The 20,386-nt window shown below is 37.1% G+C and overlaps 2 protein-coding genes across 2 annotated transcripts in view; both read left to right on the plus strand.

The window, feature by feature from the left end:
* The first annotated feature begins 2,114 nt into the window (after positions 1-2,114).
* The window catches only part of HGD (homogentisate 1,2-dioxygenase), a 30,278-nt gene continuing 12,006 nt past the window's right edge, over positions 2,115-20,386 (plus strand). The window contains exons 1-6 of the mRNA XM_087716524.1: positions 2,115-2,357; positions 7,873-7,944; positions 8,903-8,991; positions 17,554-17,659; positions 18,922-18,981; positions 19,755-19,846. Coding sequence (XP_087572650.1) covers positions 2,334-2,357; positions 7,873-7,944; positions 8,903-8,991; positions 17,554-17,659; positions 18,922-18,981; positions 19,755-19,846 — 443 coding nt within the window. The 5' untranslated portion in view covers positions 2,115-2,333. The remainder of the gene's footprint in view (positions 2,358-7,872; positions 7,945-8,902; positions 8,992-17,553; positions 17,660-18,921; positions 18,982-19,754; positions 19,847-20,386) is intronic.
* Positions 14,783-16,519, plus strand: LOC148045547 (uncharacterized). The gene is given in 3 exon segments (XM_087715143.1): positions 14,783-15,468; positions 15,470-15,685; positions 15,687-16,519. Coding segments are annotated over 3 exon segments (1,629 nt in total). The 5' UTR covers positions 14,783-14,785; the 3' UTR covers positions 16,417-16,519.

Genomic DNA, 20,386 nt, shown 5'->3' on the forward strand with positions numbered 1-20,386 from the left:
TCTTAATTTTAAGAATTTTCTGTATTAAAATATGAATCTTAACTCCAAAATGTCTTTGCTTTATCACATGTTCACCATAGATGATAAAAGGTGCCTTCTTTACTTTTACATTTCCAACATTCATTTGGAATACCTTTATACAGTCCACATAACTTATCTGGTATTAGATACCAGTAGTACATCATCTTATAAAAAAATTTCTTTTAAATTATAGTTTAGTTTATAGTTTAGCGTGAATTTTAAACCTTTTGTCCATATATATTCCGATTGTTTACATTCTATCAAAAGTTCCTTGCCCACTGAATCATACAATGTTTTTACATGTTCACTTTCCAATTCAATTTCAGTAATATTTTATAAATCTTATTATATGTTCATCACTACCACACAGTAAGATTTCCAATTCATTTTTAACTAAATCAAATCTTTTAATCTAATTTAAATCTTTCAGTTGTTGATATGTAAACCAATGGCAAACGTAACCTAATTCTAGCTCTTACTCAACTTTAGGGTAGGAACACCAGAGTTGAAAGATACTTTTTTACCATTAGTCCACAAGTCTGGTTTCATAACCATTGTTGTTATTAAAAAAAAAAAAAAAGCTTCATGAGCAGACACCCAAAGAGGCAACTGGAAAACCTTATTTTATATTTATTCTGAACTCTTAGTATGGTACATCTAGTGTTGTACCATGGACAATCATGCCATCCAAACCTTAATTCATGGCCCTCTAAATCAAATAGCCTCTTCTGAAGGTTCACCCACTTTTTTAACCAGCTAAACAGCGTGTATCAAAATTCAAATTTCAAATTGGCTAAATCCAAACGCACTCTTTCATTAGCATCTTGCAATAAGTTGTATCTAATTCTAGGGTTTTTTCCTTGCCATATAAACTTAGAAATGTCCCTCTGCCATTGTTTAAATGAACTATCAGTTGCAAATATTGGTAATGTCTGCAACAGAAAGAGCCTGTTGTAAAGTTCATTTATTCCATAGCAGCTACCACGAGGCCTGCTAAAAAAAATCTGGATTAAAGAATGCAGACAAATCTGGCACTTGCCTACTCTAAAGCACAGTTTAGAAATTGAATTTGAAGCATTCTGCAACTATAATAACTCTTATCCCTTGTGATTATACTCTGTGAGCTGAAACCCAAAGTAATAATTGTATTATGAAGATAAGGATAACTGTTATACGCAAGCCCTCTGGCAAAGAACAAAGATTGTTTCGAAAAGGAAGATTGTTCCAACTTGCCTATTGATGTAGAGGTCTTAAGATGAGGTGCATTGATATCTTTCCTGTTATTGGTAGCAGTAACATGGTAGACCACAGCTGGGGTGGAGCTGAAATAGATGTTGGGTTTAATGACACAAAAAGTAATTTTATAAATTTATATCCTATCTTTATTATTTTTATAAACCACTCAAGATGGTGAACATATCTAATGCTCCTTCCTCCTATTTTCCCTGCAACAACCACCCTGTGAGGCGAGTTGGGTTGACAGTGTAACTGGCCCAAGCTTATTCAGCTGGCTTTCATGCCTAAGGCAGGAGTTGAATGGATGCTAGCCTTTTGTAAAACACCATTTTTTGGAAATCAGTGTAAAAGCTGAGACAAGCTTGTCCATTATTTACCAGACCATTATTAATAAAAAAGAGCATTTTTAAAATGTGGCTAACATCAACCATAATCATTCCATAACATTTTCTCTGACCTGCCAGGTTTTTTCTACTCTGGTTCCTTGATTTCAGTCTCACTGGCAAGCCTTTTACAAATAAAGGAGGCTTTAATGTCTTTCCAGTTCCATTCTCCCCCACAACCTAAACAAATGCCTAGAGACAAATGTACATAATATGAAGGAAGAACACAGAGTTTCTTTAGTTTCTTTCATTTTCCTGTGGAGTGGGAATGAGTAGCAGTAAAGCTCTGCCCCACTTAGATATTCTTTGCTCCTTGTTCTTAGTGTAGTTTTGAAGGCTTAGGGATAGAAATGCTGTTTTTCTTACTCATGTCTGGGTTCCATTGCTAACGTCTGAAATAAAATTACAAAACCGAGTCAGCTTTTTCCTCCCCCTTTTTCCTAGTTGTTGATTTGCAGAGATCCTTCCACTGGTTCCAGAAGAGAAGCCTGTTTCTCATTAAACCCAAGCTCAACTGAGTAAATAGTTTGAAATCTCTCTTGGACTTTCTCACTTGCAGAATAGCTGGGTTGCCATCGTGCTATTTAACTTTCTCCAGTTGCTGCTAAAAGAAAATAATTTTGGAGACCATTTTGGCAGTCATTTGACCAAACACATTTAGCTTTTGCAATATCCTCAGGAATTATAAGAAACATGGAAGAAACAAGAGAGTTAAAGGTAAGTTAGCAGTGAAAATCTATCCTGTTGCTTTGACTAAAATAATTCAGAATTCCTTCATTCCCATTCATTAACAAACAGAATAGAGTTCTAGAATGCTTTCATCGTTTCTGAGATGAACTGGGGAAATCACTTATTTTATAGAGAATCCTTGCTGCAGATCCAAATGCTTTCTATGAGCAGACAGAAACTAGCCCCAGATGTTTGCTAGAGCTTTGATTGCTGATGTCCATGGGGTCATTTACTTGAAGTAAGGAGTTTTCCCCCTGTTCACTTAAAGCTGTATATTTAAATTTTCATTCTTTGTAATTCCTTTTCAAATTTAGATTGTGGCAGATCTATCTTCTGTACGGTTAGATTTTAACATGTTTAAACTGCAGATCTAAATTAGAAAATACTGGGAAACAGGAAATTACAACACCCTTCCCTTTAAGCTATTTTAAAATTATGTAGAATGTGTTAAAAACACATGAGAAGAACATTTAACAAACATTACTCTGTCATGCTTTTGATTTTGAGTTTCTTAACATTGGGGATAATCCAAAACAGCTTTGTATAATAATTTCCAAATGAATCGAACCAATCCATTTCATCAAGAGGGTCTGATGCAACAAAATGGATTTTGAATAAGAACTTGATTCAATTAACTGTTAATAGCTTTCTCTTAGAAAACTATTTGGAAAGTTTAATTTCATCAGTTATACTGAGCTAAAAGATAATTGATTCATTAAGGCAAGAAAAAATATTCTGACAATTCCATAAAATTCAGGTTTTAACAAATTGTAGAAAAATATTTTTAGCTAACTCATCAAGCAAACTAAATGTATTAATTGCACACACTTAATATATTTATCAGTGCAGCTGGGGGAATAGCTTTTTCATTATTTCTGAAAGGGTTCTAGAACTAGTGATCCATCAGCCTAACCAGGTTCAAACTACCTGACACTTCACTTGACAAATCCTAACTTGAAGCCCCTCTGTAAAGCTTTCTTTTTATCCTTTAAATACAGTTGACACCTATTAGGTGTCATTTCTTTCATTTTTCACTAATTCTCTGAATTAAAATGTTACTGCTATAGAAGCAATAAAAATGCCCTTCCATTGATTTTCATGAATCAAGATGTCATAGTTTTTTATTTAAAGCCTTATAATCTTGGTCATCTAATTATGTGTTAGAGAAACTTTTTTAAAAAAATAAGTAATCATTATTGGGTTATTGTGTAGAGAACATATTAAATCCTTTAAGGCCTCCGGCCACATCTACAGATCAAACATTTTTTTAATTGAGGGCATTGCCAGTCTATACATTTTTGGCAGCTATCTATTATGAAAATGATCAGCTAATATTAATTATTCTAAGACATTTTGAGGTTCAATTTCCCATAATGTTTATGTACAATTACAATCTGCTTAGTTTGATTGAGCTGGGCAGCTATAGAAATAGAATGAATGGATGGGGCGGGGAGAGAGAGATTTTGAATGTAATCCTGTTTTGTTGATAATATTAGGGGAAAACTCATTTTAACTAATTGATCACATTCCAACTTATTAAAGTTATTTATGATAAAAGCTTGAATCAATAGACAACTAAAAAGCTCTGGTTGAAAAAGAAGGGAAGTATTTTCCCAAATTTCAAAATAGTGAATTAAGTTCCCAAAATACATTTCAGGAGTATAATATACTATATTATATTCATACTATTTTTTGTTCCATTCAATTGTGATTCTTGGAGATTGCCTGGGAAAGTCCCTGCAATTTTCTTGGTAAGGTTTTTCAGAAGTGGTTTGCCCTTGCCTTCTTCCCAGGGTTGGGAGAAAGTGTCTGGCTCAAGGTGACCCAACTGGCATTGCACCTAAGGCAGAACCAGAACTTAAATAGGCATAAATAGGAAATCTTACTAATTTCCAACAGCAATCTTTTAAAATCGGTTTACTCTGAATCACAGCAAACAATTTCAGTTAAGAGACCTCAATTTAGCAGACTTCAGATTAAGTAGACAGGGATATCATATGCTATGTCGGGACTTTGGCAGTAGTAAAAGCTGTAGTAGCAAGGAAGGAAGACTGGGAGGTTCATTACAGGATTGGTAGGCCAAAAGGATATTAATCTAAATCTACAGTCAGGTTTTTATTCATTTCTTTAAGATAAGACATGTTTTCATCATTTTAGTAATGGATGAATATAGGAGAAGAATTGGCAGAGCCAGGGGGAAGGGTAAAAAGAGGGATCAATTTAGAGTCATTACTTAGCCACAAATGAAATAAGTCCAAACCTTCCCCTATTGCTGTTTACCCTTATCTAGCTCTAACCAGTTGTTGACCATCAGTTGAAAAGATTCCCATGCTTTTAGCATTAGATTTTAGCATTATATCATCCCATGCTACGTAGCATATCAGGTAACAGGCCTTAGTAATAAATCAGTTAAACTGAATCTTCATGTATGGTCCTGTTTTTTTAAGCCTGACAATGAGGGAGTAGATGCCATTGCCAACTCTGCTGTGCCACAAGTTGGAAGCTGCTTCTTAGTTTTAAATTTTCCTCTTCAAAGTATTTAGGTGGCCTGAAAGTTATTTCCCAATTAGATTTTTAAAACCTGAAAATAAGCCAACCTTCTCTTTATCAGTTGTAATGAAGAGACTATGCAACTCTGTAGAATCAATAAAACAGAAGACAATAGGAATGAAAATTGCAGCTAAACATACAGACTTCTTTTTTTAAAAAAAAGTTTTTTTATTTTAATTACACAAAAACACAAAAAAGAATCATCCTTCATTACATCTTGTAGAAAGTGTGTCGATTGGTTACAGATAACTTTCGTGCAGTTCTTCCACAGTCATTACTTATAGTTCATATTAGATTATACACTTTAAATCAAAAATCTTTGTATATCTTACTATCAATGTACCACAATTCTCATTTGACTACAATTATTTGAACGTGCTTTTACCTCAAATAATGGCACATAACCACATAATGGCATTCATTAGCTATTTCAAAAATCCTCCAATAACATTACACCTTTGTGACATGTTCTAAGTAAAAGTCAATTAATAAAGTTTCTAAACCTTCCCCCCCCCCTTTTTTTTTTCAACTCACTGTTTGGAGTTTGTATCCAAGTTTCTTTTGCCAAAACCAGAGCATATATATATTATTAAACAATATCCATTGACATTTCCTTGTTATTATTATAGATGGCTAACAATCATTTACGATTTATATCCAACCTTCTCTCGTCAAACCCAAAAACATTACACATTTATGACAAGATCTGAATAAAAATTGGTTAATAAAATTTATAGGTCTTTTTCCCAGATCGCAATTTGCAATTTATATCCAAATTTCTTTTACTAGTTTGCCAGTACATTATGTTGTATCCATTATCATTTCATTATTGTTATTATAATTATTTGTTAATGAATAAACATTTAATAACAATCTAAAACAATCTAAACATTACTAAATTCCTACTTATTGATCACCAAAATTAACTAATTTTTTATTATCAACTTTCATTGTCAACCTGTATCTTTCCAGTAACAAAGCAGTCTTATCTCTCTTGCCAATTGTGGTGTCAATCTTTTTATCTCCTTTATAACGTTTTTATAGACTTCTCTCCGCACTTTGTTGCTTGAAGGATTTCTCAGGTAATCTCGTTACCCTCCATCTGCTATTAAAATTAGCTTGTCCTTGTTTGTTAATCATGCTTCTAAAAAAATTCTCTTCTTAAATCCATCATCATTTCTCTTTTTTCTTCTTCTGTATCTTGGAATCTGAGGTAGAACTCCAGTTCATCAAATTCCCTTTTCCATATTCCCTTCTTTCCACTTTCACCCACATTTGCTCCATTAATAAAATCATATATTGTCGTATCTTTATATTCTATGTCTTCATTCTCCCCTTTAATTTTTGGTGCTCCAACCCCTTCATCTTTTGCTGTGAGGAACACTAGTTTTTCCAACTTCTTCTCAATTCTCCCATATCTTTCCAGTAGGTTCAGTAAATTTTGAATTCCAGCCAAGATATTTTGGAATTTTAAAGTTTCCTCATCTGAGTATTGATCCATGTTTCCAAAAAAGGAGGAGGAAAAAGAAAAACTAATAACCACTGCTACTCTAGCCTTCCAGGCCTCTTTTATTTTTTTATTTTAGATTGACTTAAACACAAGTTCTTTTATGTTCTTCAAAGGAGAAGGGTTCTGTTTTTTTTTCCTTTCTCTCCCCTGCCAAAATAATTCTCAAGGAGCACCTGTGAAAACATTTCATGCCCTTGGCTCTTTATCAGTTTCTGTAAACAAATTGCAAATCCTTCAGCTACAAAGTCAGTAAGATCAAAGAGGAAAAGAGAAGAAATACGTTGTTTCAAAAACTCCAGCCTCTGACCTCCGAGTGGCAGTGTTGCTACCTTTCACTTTCTAATATTTATCTCTGGCTTATAGAAAACAAAGTTCTTTAATGAAATTTAATAACAAGTAATAGGAAGAATTGTTAAAATAAAAAGGAAGGTTTTAATCAAAAAATCAAAAAATAAAGTAACAAAAAACAGAAGAAGAAAAATTAATCTGTTCACTTTAAGAGGAGAAACAAAAAACGTTGCGAGCACTTCAATCCACAAAGTATAGTTACAAAGAAAAAAAAGCTTTCCAGAGCAATCAAATATAGGCTAATTTCACCGCTTAATTCTTTTGCTTAAGGATTTAATTTGGCTTAAAAAAGTTTATTTAGGCAGTCTTTCTCAAAATAGAAAAAATACCTCACCAGATGGACTCATTTTCTCTTTTCACTTCCTTCCTTCTGGAGCCGTCCCAACTTCATCAGCCTGGGGCTGCCTGTTTACTGCCGGCTTGAAGAACTTCCCTTGGATCAATCAGGGACTTTGCAATGTCCCTGAAACCAGCAAGGCTTTGTCTTCCTGATCACCATCTCTGCAGGACGGTTTAGGTCCAAATGTACCGTCCAGTGGCAAAAGTATCAACGGTGGTCTCGAAGGCTCCTCCTTCATCACACAGACTTCTTGACTGCATTCGTTTCATTATCAGATTCTAAGATGGCTAGACTCCTCTCTCATGCGGCATTAAATTTTTTCTAGAAATAGGATTTTCTTAAGAAATAGACAAAAGCCTGTATCACTTTTAACTCTATAGGTAGTTTAGTGATAAAAAAACAGAGTCGGATTTATTAAACCATAAATATTATGTAGATGATTAAAAACCAGAGTGGAGATCAGCTCCAAATATCCACTTGACCTGCAAGCCATGTGACCTCAAGGTAGGGCTTAAGAGAATGAAGTTACTCCATTAAAACCCATACCAGGGTATTGGGATAAGGGAAATGATTTCTTTCCATGTCCTCCAGCACAGATCAAATGACCGCTAGAGAAATTGAATTCAGAAATCTAGAATCCAATTTGTAACTGAAGTTGACATGCCCATCAAATGATAAATCTGGAAAAGCACAACTATAATTTTTCAACAAGGTAGGAAATACTTCTTTGCATAAAATGTCCTTTTGTTTTGCAGTACATGTCAGGATTTGGTAATGAATTCAGCTCTGAAGATCCACACTGCCCTGGAGCTTTACCGGAAGGACAGGTATTTAAAATATTGGGAAATAGATTTGGCCAAAAGACCAAAGAATTGTTCAGCCTGGCCTTTTGAGAAGGCAAGATTTAAGTGATGTCACTCTATGAATAAAACTACATGGGGATAGGCAAAGAAAGGGGGGGGGCACCCTGCCAACATAACTAGAAGAATGTATTTCTGTTTGATAATGGTTTTTGTGTGAAACACATTGAGTCATCAGTTTTAAAAATGGGGTTACCTCTTGTTCTAACAAAGTAATTCTATAAAAGGAAAGTTACCTGGAGACGAGAATGGCAAGAAGATGTTTCCTTGCCTGTTGTACGGACATTGCCTTTACCACGGAGCTCCTCTTATCTAGAAAACCTTGCTTGAGAAGGTGAAGAGACTTTCTACTGAATTATTTGTGCTTGAAGATGTTTCCATGATTTTGCCCAGCAGAAGGAACTTCATTCAAGTTCAACCTGTGAAATCATTTGCTTCTTCCAGAGAACTCAGTCCAGATTCAAATCTTTCCCTTCTTGTTGTAAAACAAACTTTTAAGGTAGCTACTCCTGTCCTAAGTATAGTTAGCGTCTGCCAGTCATTTTTCATCTCTATGTTCAAAGATACTCTCCAAAAGTATGACTGCCAATAACTGTCTAAAGTTATACTTATGTTATTTACAACAGAAGCAAATTTGGGCTATGTTCAACTAGAGCCAGATTGGCTCATTATCCTTGTTCATAAACCTTGTGATAGAAACTGCATTTTTCCAGTTGTATCCTTCAATAGGTTTTACAGGGCCTACTGGTCTGTACTGGAAATTCAGAAGTATCTTATGGAGGAAGATGCAAAGTGTTCTTGTGGAATCTATCAAAATATGACATAAAATAAGTCATCACTCTCATTGAATCCAGGAAGAGTATAATTTTATGTAATCTGCATATTAAAGAAAAAAATTCTAATTAATTATTTCTTATTTATTTAGAATAATCCTCAGGTCTGCCCATATGGTCTGTATGCTGAACAGCTCTCAGGTTCAGCTTTTACCTGTCCACGATCCTCCAATAGGAGAAGGTATGTGCGAATTTAGGAGAAATAGCATCATTATATTGGCCATAGAATCCACTGCAACATTCTTTCAAAGAGAAAGGCACTTTGGCTTATGTATGCCTATATTAGTGATAGGCTTAGCCATCAGAACAAAATGTAAGCCATTAAGGTAATGGACTAGAGGCATGGACACCCAGGGTCTGGTCTTTTGTTAGGCATAGAAGCTAATGGGGTGGCCTTGAGCTGGTCACTTTTTCTCATGCCAAATCAACATCTACAATAAGCTGGATAAAAAACAAAACTCCTTTAGTTTCACTCGTGAGACCGAAGTAAGCGAAGAGCAGAAACAGACAGATCCTGCAACTAAGCAGAACAAACACATTTTCCATAGCGTACAATTGAAGGGAGAAGACCAAAAGTCTGTTGAATCACACTTTGGTAGAAAAGAAGGATTTGTGGGCTGAGGCAAAGCGTTTTCTCATGCGTCCCTTTTTCTCACTGTGTGCCTTTTCCTTCTATGAATTCCCACTAAGTGGGAAAAAGTTGGTGGGTAAAAAAAAATACATGTTTCCTGTTCAAAGATAATATCTTATTTGTATGATGATGAATGCTGAAATCAGTTGACACAACTGATGTGTGTTCATGTGTGTTCAAGACTAGCTTTGTCCAAAAAAACAGAATTTCAAATTGTTTCAAATTTAAATTGTTGTTATATATCCCTAATAATAAAAAGTCTTTTGGAACAACATTTTAATGTTGCAATATTACCTTCTTCTAGTAGGGAGTAGTATCAAATACTGGTATCTACCATACAGGTGACCAGCTCTGGTCATCAGCAGCTCTGGACACCAAAACATTGCCACCCTCTGCAATTGTAAGGGCTCCTCTCCTAACTTAAGAAAGTGAAGACTCTTGAAATGGATTATTTCAAAAGGAACCTTTAATTAAGAAGAATGGAAACCATTAGAGGCAAAGCAACATCTGAATCCCCTTAGGCAATGCAGGTAGAATTAAAGTAGTAGTGACCCCTCCCATGCAAATTCTAACCAATACACAAGTGTGAAGATGTTTCCTTTATCAACTGCCCTGAGAACCGAATAAACATACATCCCCATGGCTATTTTCCGTTAGACATTAAAGTGAAGCGTCCCACATGGCCATCATAAACATCCCTCCACAAGGTGATGGGATCTCAGGAATTTCGGCGCCAGGAAACCAGTTGTAAAATATCAGTTGTCGCAGGCACTGCCAGTAAATTGACTCCAAGGCCCCCCCTCCTCCCAATTGAATGGCAGTATCACTTTTTTGGGAACTGACAGCAATATACATTCTAACCAGCAAGGGGCAATGGAAAGGCTTCTTTCCATTGCCTTTTTGACAAAATCAGCAAAGCTGTCTTTCTGGAAAGGATGACTGTGCTCCAGTTCATCCATTTCTTCCCTACACATAAATGTTCAATTAGCAGGACATGCACACAGTCCAGTATTGGGGAGGGAGACTCAACAATTATGAAAGAATTGATTACAGCAGTCTTAAAGCTACTCATGATTTAGGAGTATTAGAGAGAAAGTAATTAAAGACTTGAACATCTGGTTTAGATTCCATCAATTTGCAACACATAAAGCAGCCTTTAGGAGCCGAGGTGGCACAGTGGTTAGGGTGCAGTACTGCAAGCCACTTCAGCTGACTGCTATCTGCAGTTCAGCGGTTCAAATCTCACCGGCTCAAGGTTGACTCAGTCTCCCATCCTTCCGAGGTGGGTGAAATGAGGACCCAGACTGTGGGGGCAATATGCTGACTCTGTTAACCACTTAGAGAGGGCTGAAAGCCCTATGAAGCGGTATATAAGTCTAACTGCTATTGCTATTGCTATTTGAAAATCACCAAGAAATTTCAGCTGGTCCATAATGCAGCTGTGACAATGATAATATGCTTATTGTCAGTCTCCTTATTGCTATATTGCACCATTGCTTTTTCTTAGTATCATTCAAGGCACTGGTTGCCATCTCTAGACACCAGAATTCATAATAAATGTACAAGGATTATATTCATGTATTAGATTCTTTCATTTCCATTACATTTCCAAGTAAGATTTAGATTGATGGCATAGATCAGGGGTGTCAAATGTTGTCATCACATGATGTATCCAATGTTCCCACTAAATTTCGTGGCTGGGCGGCCATGCAAGTGACAAAAAAATGCCGCACAGCAGTTTCCAACTGCCGTGCAGTGTTTTTTAGTGTGATGCACTGGACTAAGCTATGTCGTTGATTTGAGCTCCGAGCTTCCTGAAGATGTCTCCTCGAATGGGGACGAAACGTTTGTAACCAACTTGCCAAGCTCGGAGCTCAAACCAACAATGCAACAGAAATAACTTGTGGTGGTGGTGGGGTGATGTTGTTGTTTGTGGACATGGTTACTCAGATGCCGGGGCCAAACTCCTGCCAAGAGGAAAGCGTTGGAAAACGAATTGGGAGAAGGTCCAGCCGCCTATAGAAGCTGGGAGACCCCGAAGAGGAGAAGCAGCACAGGGCTGGAAGCGCGGTCCATCCACCAGCCTACATTCGGAGAAAGTGGTTCCCAAAGTGAAGGGGGGGGGGAGACAGGGCTAGAGGTTTGCTAACTTTCACTGAGATAAGTTGACTGAGGGAATCGGACATGGCCAGCCAGCATGGGGAATTCTGGGAGTTGAAGTTCACCATCTTCAAGTCACCAAGGTTGAGAAACACTGATGCAGAGCCATTTGGCCGGTTTGGCATTTATGCCACTGTAATTGGCTTCTAAATCCCCAGGCAACTTTGAAGCCGAGGACATTGAGTTGAGAGCGCCCCCTCTAGGTCTCCCGAAGTCATACTGATCTACCTCTTGGAGCCTAGAATGGAGAGAAACGGGCCTGGCCATTAGGTAAGAACGGATAAGCCCTGCACAGAAGCACCTCAGGTCTTTGGGTCTTGTTCCCTTCTCTAGTTCCGCCCTTAACCTCATCAGGAAGTCTCTGGAGGTGAATCCATGTGTTTTGTGGCATTGTGTTGTACTTTGCAGAGCAACACCCCAAGATGCCAAAGCAAACTCCCCATCCCCCATTTCCACTCTCCTGTGAAATATTGGGGTTATAATGTTGGCCTTTATTACCAAGAGGTTGTTCTGATGTATATCAGGCTCTTAAATTTGCAGGAAAGTACAAATAGTCCTGGACTACAACAGTTCCTTTGGTGACCATTCAAAGTTACAATGGCACTGGAAAAAGTGACTTGTGACCATTTTTCACACTTATGACTGTTGCAGCATCTTCATGGTCACTTAATCAAAATCAAAATGGTTGGAAAATGTCTCATCTTTATGACGGTGCCTTCTAACAAACAATGGGGAAGCCAGATCCACTTAACAACAGTGTTACTAACTTTACCACTGCAGCAATCGACTTGACAACTGTGGCAAGAAAGGTTGCAAAATGGGGCAAAACTGACTGAAAAAATCTCTCACTTAGCAACATAAATTGTGGGCTCAATTGTGGTTGTAAGTCAAGGAGAGTGGAATAGCTGGTACTAAGACACATTGAGAGGGAATGACAGCAGTTACCTCAAGGCCTACTCCTCTCTCTGGCTGCAGATCAGAGGTCACAGAAAAAGGACACACTGCAGTGTGTGATTGCACAAGTGAAAGGCTCTTAGTTGAATTGATGTCTTTTCCATGGTACTGTAATGCTCTTTCCTCTAAGTTTCTTTGAAATGCTGCCCGATTCCACCCATCCATGATCCAGCATAAAATTATACTAGTATAATATTTGCTGACTCCATTGTTCATCCCTATGCTGCCATAGGCATGACATTCTCAATTGGTAGTCTCTTGTTTCCTAGTGCACGAGGAAAGAGTTTTCCCCTAGCTTGTTGCCTCACTTCCACTTCCAGCTGATGGGGGGGAAATCATTAAACTGATAATAGATGACAAAGCATTGCAGGTTTTACAGCCTTTGAAGCCGTGAGAGGGCAGATCTAAAATAAAAGAAAATAATAAAACCTTTCCTCTGCCAGCTTGCTTCTCTCAGATTGATTTTATGGCAAATCAATATTTAATTTCTGTAGACGTTTCTTTGATATAGCATCAATAAGAACTGGACTCCCTTACTATGCTTTTTAAGATAGTATAGGTTTTACACACTTGAAACTATAAGAGGACAGTAATGAAATAAGAAAGGAAATACCACTGTTATACTGGTACAGCTGATGATTTAAGATTGTCTTATTTACAGGATGGGGATAAAATGAGAGCAATTTTGTGCAACCAAGGATTTATCAATCTACCTCCTGGGACAAATTATATTGCCTTGAAATGTCATTGTTCCTTTGTCAGTCCCTATCTTGTTTCTACTGAGAGTCCTTGGCTGCATTCCTTCCAAAGATTCTGAATTAAAAGGTCTAATGGTGAAAGAAGGAGAGAGAACTTGGTCTTTGTACTAGGCAGCTACAGAAGAACTAAAGGAACCTTTTTACTTGCATACTTCAGAGAGAGTTTGGCATTTGCATATCCCAGAATTTACTGGCAACACCAAGATTTATCCATCCTCATAATGCTGGCCTTTGCATTCTTTACTTAATTTTTGTTGTTAAGTGAGGTATTTGTTAGATGACTTTTGTCCCATTTTATAGCTTATCTTGCTAGAGGTGTTAAGTGAATCATTGAAGTTATTAATAAACCTGTTGTTAAGTGAATCTGGCTTCCCCATTGACTTTACTTGTCAGAAGGTCGCAAAAGGTATTCAGATGATCCGGGGACACTGCAACCATCATAAATATGAACCAGTTACCAAGCATCCAAATTTTGGTCATGTGACCTCGAGGATGCTGCAATGGTTATAAGTGTGAAAAATGGTCATAAGTCACTTTTTTCAGTGACATTATAACTTTGAATGGTCACTAAGTGAACTGTTGTAAGTCAAGGGCTACTTGTATGGACCTAGACCACTTATCGTAAGTAACAAATACCCCTACCTCTTTTGCCAATAATCTTTTTTTAAATATCAGTCTCTTCATTTTTTCTTTTAATTCATTTTCCAAAGAGGTAGTCATCATCTTCTCTACATGAGGGCCTTATCTAGAGAAGATGTTCCAGTTATGAAAATGTGGATAGAGGGAAGTTTTGATCCTTTTCCCATAGAGAGTCATCCATTGAACTTGAATACAAGTAGTCCTCAACTTACAACATTTCTCTTAAGGACTGAAGTTACATCAGCACTGAAAAAAGTGACTTACGGCTGTTCTTCACACTTATGATCATTGCAGCATCCCCATGGCCACATGATCAAAATTTGGATGTTTGGCAAGAGCCTCATATTTATGATGGTTGCAGTGTCCTGGACTCATGTAGTCACCTTTTGCAACCTTCTGCCAAGCAAAGTCAGTGGGAAAGTCCGATTGACTTAACAACCAGGTTACTAATTTAACCGCAGTGATTCACTTAACTGTAGCAAGAAAGGTTGTAAAATGGGGCAAAACTCACTTAACAAATGTCTCACTTACCAATAGAAACTTTGGGTTCAATTATGGTCGTAGATTGAGGACTACCTGTATAGGGAGATTTACATAGTAGAATTTGCTGCCATTAGATTGGGAATTGGTACTGTTTCCAGCATTGATTGAAAACAGACCACTTTACTCAAATCTTCCCTTTTTTCCTGACAAAATTTGTGGTGTCATTTTTATGAACACTGTTTTATTGAAATTGTTTTACATTTTACGTTGTTTTACTTTATCCACTATTTTAACAATGTGGTTTAGAAATATTTCAAAATCTACAGTCGTCAAGCTTTCAAATACACATAATGCACCTACAGCACATTTGCTGTAAAGAAGTGATGTCAAAACGTAAAGCTACTGATAAGACTGGAATAAACATTGTTATAAAGAAAAAGTGCAGCATGAAGTTTAAACCAGAATGGTTGAGAGAGTTAGTACAGACTGAACTGCCGACTTCGTCTAGAAAACAGTTAACAAAACTGGGCGACATCTTCACTTATTGTGAAAGTAGTGATGACGTTGTTTGCCAGATATGCCAAAAAGCTTGTACAGGCAGCGCATTCACCACTGGAAACCGATGGAATGATTGGAAAATCGATTATTTGAAGCGTCATATCAATCAGAAGATTCACCTGGATTCGGTCACTAAACTACGATGCCAGAAATCTGGGGGGCTGCAGAGGCTACTGACTGAAAGTGCAGAAGACAGAGCAAACAGAAAACAAGTTTCACTGCGAAGAAATGCCAATGCTGATGAAGTCAAAGTTTTGATTGATAATGTGTTGCTGGCCGTAAATATGAATGTGTCGATATTATCAGTCCAAGTCATACATGACCACGTAGGCAAGTATGTGTCCATTCTGGAGAGCTGGTGCAGCAAGAATTATGGCTTTGAGTTCATGGAGTGCATCAACACAGTTGTTCAGAAAGAAGTCATGCGTGATCTATGTAATGCCAGTTGTCATACTCTTATTGCCGATGAAAGCACCAGTCACTAAAATGTTGATTTTGTATCTGAAATTCCACCCCTCTAATGCCGCGATTTATAAGACCGTGTTTGTAGGAATTTTACAGTTGCCAACATGCGACAGCACAGCAATCACAGCAGCCATAAAAGAGTTCAATGCTACAAACAACATCGACATTCAAAAGATGGTCATGTTTACATCAGACGGTGCATCTATGATGCTGGGTAAGAATAATGGCTGTGAAGAAAACGGCATTTGCAGAACTAACAGAAGTTCTTGAGTGTGCATCTGTAGCCTTCAGATCGTTGAATGAAGTACGATGGCTTTCCAGACATTTTGCATTGCGAGCATTGATGAGAAACATTACAGTTTTGGTTGAGTACTGTAAAGAGCAAGCAGAAACACACAGTGACCCAGTCTGCAAATATTGTTACAGAAAGTTGACGGATCCACAGATTCGTGCTGCATTGATCGTGTTTGACGATGTTATTTGCGAATTAGCTGAGTTGAATAAGCTGTTGCATAGAAGCAACCTGACACCAATCAGAGCCATTCAGTTTGTAAAGGTCAGAATAACCAAGCTTTGCCTGCAGTATTTAGGCGAAACGGCTTACTGGAATGACGAAGCTCGTGAATATATGCAGAGCAACCCAGACATTGACACGGCTCCCATACTCAGATTTATTGAACATTTATGCTTGCATCTTGACAGTCGTTTTCCAAACAACGAGATGACAGATTGGAATATATTAGAAACTGCTGCTCTGTCGAATGTGATCTCTTTTAATTTTGGGGAAACTGAGATTGGAACTCTGGTTGGAAAATACCAGCATTTCTTTGACGATTTGGATGAAGTCAGCATCACATCAGCTGTACAGTCACAGTATCGTGACTTCAGATTTCTGATGTCGGAGAAATTCAAGTCTGGATTAATACACTCATTCGACGATGTATTCAATTTGTACTAAGAGAGCAACAGTTTGGATTGCTGTCACGTCTGCTGGACATTTGCACAACATTCCAAGTGTCAAGCGCCAATTGCGAGCGAGGTTTCAGCCTGATGAATGCCATCAAGACTCACAATCGGCTGCAAACTGAGCACTTGGATATGCTGATGCCAATCATCTGATCTTACCAGATCTCAGCGGCACAGATTGATCTCGACAAAGTGTACTCGGAATGGTTGTTAAAGAAAGACAGATGTGAGAAACTGTAAAATGAGACAGACTTTCAGTGAATAACAGTGTACATTACTGAAAACACTATGCAAGTATTTTAATATTGCAGACTTGCAGTATTATAAGTGATACTGATATTATATAACACTTTTAATTAAGTAGGTACCTTGAATAAACATAACTTTGAGTTTCAAATAACACTGATTCTGTTGTTGTCTTGGGTGACACCTGTGAAAAAAATTCAGGTGCTGAGGCATGAAAATGTGCCGCTCAAACACTATACTTTTCCGCCCACACTGGGAAAAAAATTAGAGGGAACATTGGATGTATCACAACCTTTTTCCCCTTCGGAGGTGGGTGTGGCCAACACATGATGCATCCAGCCTGCATAGATCTTAAAGCAGGGAGTCACAATCTCTAGAAAGCAGAACTATCTGTACTTCTCAATTGTCCACCCTCTGAGTATTTGCACCAATCTTGAATTCCTACCAATGAAAGGAAAACTCTGTTTAAGTCCAATTTCCTAGGACTTTCCCTTTACCCTTCAAGTCAAGACTATAAACAATTGCTCATTTTGCCATTGTTGTACATTAACTAGCCCCCCTCCCCACTTTAAGTGTACTTGATATGGATTGCCCCTGCCTCTTGGGGATACCATGGTACTGCTACTGAGTTCCCAAAGTTCAATGTAAAGCACAGGAGGCAAGAGAGAACTAAGGGACCAAGAGTGACTCCACAGTGGAAGGCAGATTTGTATGTTTAAGGGATTCCCCCCCCTATTGCTCTAATATAATTATCTAGAAGGTGCATTTTCTAGATTTTCTAGATAAAGTTGTAGCTTATTTCAAAGATCAACAAAGTACTGAATATTATCATTACTTGGATAATCACACTTTCCTCTTTTCTCTGCATTTATTTTCTCCCTAGCTGGCTATATAGAATTCTGCCTTCTGCTTGCCATAAGCCCTTCCAGTCTATTGATCAGGGTCATCTGACACACAACTGGAATGAAACTGAACCTGAACCCAACCAGGTAATCATATCTAGCTGGGAATCTCCATTTCTGTATATTGACTCCAGAATGTTATTGTTCACTTTTATCATTCCCAACAGGCTTAGCCAGAGCCAGCTTGGCTGCTGTTCTTATATTTTCTGGCACTTTTCCACTTGAATGCCATTTTCCTTATCTAGTTTAGTTTGGAATTACTTGTCCTTTAAGAACCACCTTTGGTTCAGTTTTTTACAAGTTTTGTTTAAATGTTTTCCCATGTGCTGCATAAACTAAAATCTCCCAAAACAAATCCTTCCACTTCTGTAATCTGCTTTGAATGAATCTCATAAAACATTATCCCTGTATTAAAGTGTGCAGGACTGAGGAATTGCTAATCAAACTGTCAAACATAGATATCTGGGAAAGTTTTGCAGAACAGAACTCAATCAGTAAACAGCTTGCCAAAAAAGCATGGATTAGTTGGAACAAGTCCTGACAGTTTGAATTTATCTCTTGTTTTGATCTTCTAAATTTCTTAGCAGATGTATTTTGATTTCAAGAAAGTACTTGTCAAGATAACATCATTAATTTGCCCAATTCCTTTGAAGTTGGGTAGCTAATAAATTAATAATAAATCTGATAATCAGATTAAGGTGATGGCTGAAAATTAAATCTGCGGGTTACAGCTGTTTCAAAACTCCTACTCAAAGAGTGAGCATTAGTGGTTCCTCATCTAAAAACTGGAACTGAGATATTAAGCAGATGACCGTAATATAGAACAATAGGATTCAAAGGAACCTTGGAAGCTCCCCTGCACAGAGAAGAAATTATCAAACCATCCCAGACAAATCTTTAAAAAAACAACCCAACAGTGCTGGAACAACCATGATTCTAGGGGACAGTCTGTTCTATTACTTTATAGCTTTTGCAGTCAGGAAATTCTTCCTTATTTCAAATATGGATCTCGCTCTGCAAAGCATTCACCTACTGATTCTTGCCCTTCCCCCAGGCTTTATGGACACTAAATCCACAATCTCTTCCCTGTAAGTTATCAGAAAACTGCTATCATGTCCCTCCTTAGTTTTCTCTACTTTAGGCATGAAGAACACAGTTCTTCATAGGATTTAGCCTCCAAACATCTTGCCATCTTTGTTGCTTTTCTTGCATTCTTTCCAGTTCCTCAGCAACTTTCTTGTACTATGATGACCACACCTGGACATTTTATATAAGAAGTATGTTTATTGTAGTATAAAATAACTCAGATGGTATCAATTATTTTAGAATGATATTTGTCTTTCTTTCAGTTGAGATGGAAGCCATTTGAGATCCCTACAATCTTTCAAAAAAAGCTGGACTTTGTAACTGTAAGTAACCATATAGAAGCATTAAAAGCATTGTTCACTTACTCTTTCTGATATGAGTAAGAATGGAGTTTTCAGCTTGAAGAGAAGGTACTTGAGGTCATGGTAGACTTACCTTCAATTTTAATTTTTGCATGCATACACATTAACCTACATGTAGTCTTCATTTTATAACTGTTTTGTTTAGCGACCACTTGCTAATTACTGTAAAATGACAACTTTTACAGACTTCCAATTCCTACTACAATGGCAGATAACTCTTTTGAATATACCTGCACAAACAGTACTAAATAAATTGATGTTTCAATATTTAAAACTCTCCTTGATAATTAACTTTGGTAATATTCTCCACATCAATTTCACTCTGTGCCTTTTCAACTGTATGAACATTTTGCCAACTCATTTTTTGCTGTTCAACTTTTTACAAGGTCAGGTCAAAGTTTTCCAACAGACATCTGTGTAAAACTAGAATCCAGGATGCTCAATGGCAATTAAACCTGTGTTAAAGAATTTTTCAATTTTTCTGAAATAGCAAGCTAAAATTTTTGACTCTTAAATCCAGAAGTATCCATATCCTGTAGTTTTAGGAAAGCAGAACTGCTGAAACACCAGTAGTTAAACTTCTCCTCAACAGACAGCTTATTAATACCAACTGTATTAAGTTCTGAATTTCTAATTCTGCCGTGCATTATGATGGTAACCAAAGGAAATCAATGATTATACCTGGGTTTTCTTACAATTACTTACAATTACTTTCTTATAATTTTTTTTCATAGGGACTATATACTTTGTGTGGTGCTGGTGAGCCAAAGTCAGGGAATGGGCTGGCAATTCACATCTTCATCTGTAACAACTCCATGATTAACAGGTCTGTATGGAGTCAGAGTATCTCATGGGTTCAATCTAAACTTCTAAAAGTGTGGATATATGGAGATAGCCCAACTGCTCTGGCTATTCATTTGAGTACTATTAAAGAACTTTTCCTTTCTTTCCTCATCTATATATTATGCATAATTAAAAGGTTTATGTCACAAAATGAGGCAGATGGGTTCCAACTTGATTCTTTAGCAAATATTACAAACTTCATTGCAACTTTGATGAACCTTGATGCAGGCCTTGTCTGCTTAGAAGACAACCCTAAATTTAAGTTTAGCCCCATACACCCCCCACCAAAAAAAAGTTAAACAGAGCATTTTACTGATCTCAGATTTGGCCTGGTTATTTCAGAAAATCACCTTCTTTTCAAGTAAATATAGCAAAAAAGTAAAAGTGACAATAGGCAGAGAGAAATGTATAGGAATATTATTCTCTCAGTGTGTCTGAAACAAGATATATTTGACTATCTATTTGGCAAGAGAATTTTTAAAAATCAATGTATCACCAGATCAAGCAATTGACCTTGCTGGTA

Source organism: Thamnophis sirtalis, unplaced genomic scaffold (genome assembly GCF_051295495.1).
Source record: "Thamnophis sirtalis isolate CommonGarterSnake01/CBP01778 unplaced genomic scaffold, rThaSir2_p1.2 scaffold_5, whole genome shotgun sequence".
Lineage (NCBI taxonomy): Eukaryota > Metazoa > Chordata > Lepidosauria > Squamata > Natricidae > Thamnophis > Thamnophis sirtalis.